Source organism: Pteropus alecto, unplaced genomic scaffold (genome assembly GCF_000325575.1).
Source record: "Pteropus alecto unplaced genomic scaffold, ASM32557v1 scaffold74, whole genome shotgun sequence".
Classification (NCBI taxonomy): Eukaryota; Metazoa; Chordata; class Mammalia; order Chiroptera; family Pteropodidae; genus Pteropus; species Pteropus alecto.
The window spans coordinates 272584-278451 of NW_006436291.1; the positions used below are offsets into that span (position 1 = coordinate 272584).

Below are 5868 nucleotides of genomic sequence, written 5' to 3' on the forward strand. Positions count from 1 at the left end.
GGCTGTGACCCCAGCCCCGCCAGCCGCTGCTGCTCCTCTGGCCGCTCCCTGAGCTCGTACCTGCGCTCTGGGTGACGCCGCAGCTGGACGTAGGTGCCCAGGAAGTACACGCAGGTAACCAGGGCGATGAAGGCTGCCGGCCCGTAGCACGCGCCCAGGCTGGGCTCCCAGGCCATCCAGCAGCTGCGGGGGAGAGCGGTCAGCGCGTCACGCTGGGCCGAGCGCCCGGCCAGCCTAGGGGTCAGTCTCCCTGAACTCACTGGGAGGAGAACGTCGTGCGCAGTGACCGGGGGCACGTGTGTGGCAGACACGAGCACAGCGCGGGACCCTAGCGCCATGCAGAACAGACCCGGCCCCGGCAGCACGGAGCACTGGCACCCCGTCGCGGGCACGCGCGGTGGGGCGCGGTGGGGCGCGGTGGGGCGGGACAATGTCCACCGCCGCTATTCCGCGCAGCGGCTGTTCTCATGCCCAGTGCCAGATCCAGGAAGGGCTGAGCGCTGGAGGGGACAGGGCCAGTATGTCCTGTGAGGCTGGGCTTTTTGGGGGGGGCTGAGGGAGGAGGAGCTGGTGAGGGCCCTGAGGGCGGGGCACAGCGCGATGGTCCTCAGGGCCTGCTGAGGTCCATGCCATTACCTGAGCCCAGCAGGGCTGGTGTGGGTGTGGGGGACAGGCCGGCCTCCCCAGGACGGGAGGGGCTGGCCGTGGGGGAGATGAGCCCCTGGGCCTCTGCATCCCTGGGCCCTGGGATCCCCATGGAAGTCACTGCAAGGCATGGCCGACGGGTGGCCTCACGATCAGGTGTGGCCTGGGAAGGGCCGCTGAGGCAGACTCATCTGATGAGCGAGGGGCCCTGCCACCCACCGGGAGAGGGCTGACACCCTCAGGCTGCGGGGGTTGGAGGTCAGATGGCTGGGGGACTGTCCTGGGGCCCGGGAGCCGGCGGACCAGGGGGCGCCTCCTGTGAGGGCACTGAGGTCCTGGGCGTGGACAGGGTGGGAGGGCCTGCTGCGTCTGTCGCCGTGCTGCTGGGGCTTACTGCTCCCCAGGCCTCTCCCCTCCCCAGAAAGTGCACCCCTCGTGCCAGGGAGGGGCTGGGCAAACCGAGTCTGTTGGAGTGGGCCAGCCTTGCTCAGCTGTCACCACGTGAACACCTGGGTATGGTCACTGGGGGGCCCCAGGACTCCTGCCTTGCATGGTCTCGGCTGGGCTGGCCGGTCCAGTCTGTCGTCTAGGAGTGGCTGTGACGAGCAGAGGGGCCCCCTGGACATCCGCAGCGAGGCTGACAGCCAGGGCCTCGCCCACCGCCAGCCTGCCCCCTCAGCGCCCCTACTCACTATGCCGAGTCCTCGTCCTCCGTCCCGTAGTTCCTGATGTTTGTGGCGGCCGTGACTCCACAGATGATGAGAGGAACCCCGCCACTGATGAGGTAGAACCTGCGGGAACAGGAGGCCGCTCACTGCCTTGTGAACCCAGCCGAGTCCCTCAGGGACAGAGCTGCCCTTGAGGCAAAGGATAAAGGCATGTTCCAGGGGACCTGGCCAGCAGTGGTCAGTCACGGGCAGCACCAGCTCAGCTGACCAGGGAGCCAGTGCTAGGGCCGGCCTCTCCTCTCCCCTCCCCGCCTCCCCCACCCCGTGGCCTCGCCTCCCCTCCCTGTCCCGCATCCCAGCTCGCTGGCTGCTGTGTCCCTGCAGAGATGGCCCTGGCCAGGCCCCAGTGCCGTGTCACCAATGAGAAGAAGGACACAGGTCCCAAGTCCTTGGGTGGGAGCAGCATGACTCTGCCTACGGTCACTTTCGGTGAGCCCTGGAGACTCTGCTCCCAACAGTCTATACTCAGAGAACGCGTCTTTCAGAACGAAGGAGAAATAAAGAGGTTCTAACAAAAATGGAAATCAGAGAATTTGCCATCAGCTGACATGCACATCAAGAAAGGCTAAACGGAGCTCTTTGGGCTGATGGATAGTTGGAAGAAGGAAGAACATTGGAAAGCTGAATATTAGAGTAAATATAACAGACTATTTCCCCTTAACTTCTTTAAAATATATGTGATGGCTTAAAGAAAGAATATTAACTCTGCCTTGGGAGTTTACGACACATACAGGGGTGGTGGACCTGGCATCTGCAGCGTGAGGATGGCAAGAGGGGACATGGTAGCAACCTTCCTAATACATTTTACATGAAATAGAATTCCCACACTAAATAGACTGTGAAAACGCTGTGGATTTTAATCCCTAAAGCAACCACAGAAAATTTAACAGGCAAAAAGCTAACAGAGAAATGAAAATAAAATTTAAAAAAATATTAAAATAGCCCAAAAGAAGGAAATAAAAAGAGAAAAGGAAGAACAGAAGGAAAAGAAAAGAAAAAGTAGAAAAGAAAACAAACCGTGAAATGGAGACTTAAATCCAACCAAATAAAAATTTCATTAAATTTTAGTGGACTGAACACTCCAGGGGCAGAGATCATCAGAATTTATTAATAACAGCAAAAAGCAAGTCGTATATATACTGTTTATAATAGAAGCATTTAAAATATAAGGACACAGGAAGTATGAAAGTTAATGGATAAAAAAATAAATGATCCATACAAATCGCACACCCAAGAAGGCTAGACTGGTACATTAATAGCAAATAAAGTAGACCATAAGAGAAAAAGACAGAGAGACATTTCCTAGTGATGTCAGTGTTAGTTCACAGGAAGACATTGCAACCGTGAATGTGTGGGTATCCAAGAAAAGGTTCAAACTATGGGAAGCAAAATGGACAAAATTAAAGAGAGAACTAGACAATTCCAAAATCATAGCTGACTTCCCTTAGCAACTTATGGAACAAGTAGTCAAAAATATCAGTAAAGAAATAGAAGACCTGAACATTAATCATTTCGCCCTAAGTGCTCTTTAGAAAATCACAACCAGTAATTGCGTAGCAGTCATTCTTTTTCAAGTGCATGTGGTCTGCTCACCACGACAGATGATGTGATGCTCCATAAAACACGTCTCAATAAATTTAAAAGCATTGAAATCATGCAGAGTATATTCCCTGACCACAATGAATTTAAATTAGAAATTAATAGTGAGATAACTAGAAAAACCACAAATATCTGGAAATGAAATGACACACTTCTTAATAATTCATGGATCAAAGAAGATATCACAAGGGAATTTAGAAACTATTTAAAACGGAATGAGAAAGAACATAGCACATCAGATTTCTGGGATGCAGCCAAAGCAGGGCTCGGAGTGACATTCATAGCTATGGATGCTTCTGTAGGAAAAAAGAAAGGTCTAAAGTTCAATGATGTAAGATTCTACCTCGACCAGGCAGAAAAATAAAAGATCAAAGGAAACCACGAGGAACCGGAAAGGAGGTAATAGAGATACAAGTATTTCCAAAATGATTCAGCAACGTAGATGTAATGGATAAATGAATTCTTTGGGAAAAACTCAAGAAATTACCAACATCAAAACAGGAAGAATTAGAAAATCTGACTATCCAGTAAAAATATTGACTTCGATATCCACGAACATCTGACAGAGAGACTCCAGGTCCTGCAGACGTCACTGGTGAATCTGATCACACATCTAAGGAAGAGAGGACACCGGTTTTATAGGGACTCGGGAGGGGGTGCCCTCTGGCGCAGTTTGAGGCCAGCATAAGCTGGTTCCAAAACCAGACAAGGACACAGAAGAAGTAAGTTCCCTGAGAGCCCCCCTCGGGAACAGAAACACCTCTGACAGCGTATTGGCAAATGAAATCTAGGGCTTCATGCAAAGGATGAAGCATCAGGACCCAGTCCGGTTGTCACGGCGATGCGTGCTGTGCTGCTCGTAACCGTCAGCTGGGGCACTTCACCCCAGACAGCGAGGACAAACCACACGACCGATCCACAGACGCCGCGAAGCCATCTGGGAAAACTGGACACGCGACCATTTCAAAGGCTCAGCCAGCCAGGAACACACGCGTCTCCAACCACCAAGGCCTCTGAGAACGCCTCCAGCCAGCGTCACGCTTGACAAGGAGATGCTGGCCCCTCCCCTCAGATCGGGAAGAAGACAGGCTGTCCCTGTCCCGAGTCCTAGTGAGCACTGTCCTGCAGTCCCGCACTCTAACAAGGCAGCCGAGAAGCAAAGGCACCAGCGAGGGAGGAGGAAGAGAGTCTGTTTGGGTCGCTGGTGACATGACTGGGCGTCGGGGAACGCAGGGGAGGGACAGGACAAGGCCTTGCGAGCGACTTCGGGAAGGCCGTAAGGTCAATACACAAAAACCACGTAGCAGGAAACCACAGGGAAACTAAGAAGCTGCTTACGAGGACATGGAACCGTAATCCCAGAAGATTCTTTCTTTTATGTGACCAATTTATCCTAAGTTTTATACAGAAAAATAAAAACCCTAAAGTCATCTTGAAAAAGAGAAAAAGACGGAGGCTTTTCGTCCTCTGACTTCAAGACCATGGAGCCCAGGAGTCAGGACAGTTTGGTCCTCAGGAACAGACGGCCAAGCTGACAGGAGGACGGTCCCCTCTGTGACAGCGTCCAGCCCAGGAAGACCCCGGGCTCAGGAGGTGTGGGCTGGTGCCGAGGCGCACAGAACGTCGCTGCAGGAGCTGAAGACACCTGCGTCTTCGGAGTGCGCACCGTTCACGCCAGCGCTTCTCAGAATGCCCTGTTCGGCGCAGCCCCTCCCAGAATCCCGATGGCCATTTTTGCGGGGATGGAAGAGCTGACCCTGACATTCGCAGGGACTCCGATTGGCCTTGAAAGAGAAGACACGTCTGTCCCCACTGTCCCTCTGCCCGGCCCTGACCGAAGCCAACGTGCTGAGGGCCAGAGATGGGGGTCTGGGGGGTGCAGCCCTGTCTGCCAAAGCAGGACACACCCAGAGCTGGCCGTCCACCCCGCCCCCGGGCCCACGCAGGGAGGATCCACGCTGAGACCTTCGGCTACGCGGTCTGCGGACCTTGTGACACGGCTCTGGAATGGGTTTGGACTTCACGGACCCTTGAGAGACCCCGTACGGGCCTTCCGGGAGGGCAGGGGCCCTTGGGGTCCCCAGAGCCGACCCTTCCCTAGCAGCCCCCTCGGCATTTGGAGCTAGACGGAGCTCGGCCTGACGGTTGGCGCCCACAACCCCGCGGTGGCAGCAGCTGCCGTCACGGAGACCCCTAATAAACCACAGTGCCTCTGTCCACCTGCCCCCCAAAGCCTCAGCCTGAGGAAGTCCCAGCACTGGCTGGAGCGGGGGCCCCTTCCCAAGCCTGGAAAACTCAGGCTGCAGCCATCGTGGAATCAGCAAGCAAACGGCCTTGGTCCCCCCGGGGCACGCGCGGGCGCCTTCGATCAGAGAGCCAGGACCCGGCCGCGGACCCCTCAGCGCGTCTTCACCACGGCGCCCCACGGGGCGGGGCTCACAGCGCTGCGGCGCACACGGGCTCCCTCAGACCCGCCGACGTGGCTGCAGCGCCCAGCACGCTGCCCCGACCTCGACACACGTCACCCCGTGTCCAGCCCCAACCCTGACTCCCAACGGCCCGCACCCAGCACCACCAGCACACCCAGCACCGCGCCCCGCCCCGGCCACCTGTGTGGATCTCATCGTCCTCGCCCGAGTTGCTCTGTGAGCTTCTTTGCCGAGACCCCAGCAGCGGGTCCGGGCCGAGGCTCTCGGAGCCTGGGGTGCAGGCGGCCGAGCTGGGTACCTGAGCAGGGGCTGCTGGGCGGACGGCGGCTGGTCTGCGCCAGGGCACGGCGGGGCCTTCCTGGTCACCTGCTGGTAGATGTTCCTGGCGGTCACTGCGATCCACAGCATGGTGGACAGTGTGGAGTAGTGCAGCACGATGCCCACCTGGCGGGGGAGAGGCGGGTCAG

At 56.3% G+C, this 5868-nt stretch overlaps 1 protein-coding gene across 1 annotated transcript in view; it reads right to left on the reverse strand.

Moving 5' to 3' along the window:
• The window catches only part of ADGRA1 (adhesion G protein-coupled receptor A1), an 11658-nt gene that overhangs the window by 1026 nt on the left and 4764 nt on the right, over positions 1–5868 (reverse strand). The window contains exons 3-5 of the mRNA XM_025047513.1: positions 5700–5845; positions 1338–1436; positions 1–183 (exon numbers count right to left, since the gene is read on the reverse strand). The exon at positions 1–183 is cut by the window's left edge and continues 258 nt beyond it. Coding sequence (XP_024903281.1) covers positions 1–183; positions 1338–1436; positions 5700–5845 — 428 coding nt within the window. The remainder of the gene's footprint in view (positions 184–1337; positions 1437–5699; positions 5846–5868) is intronic.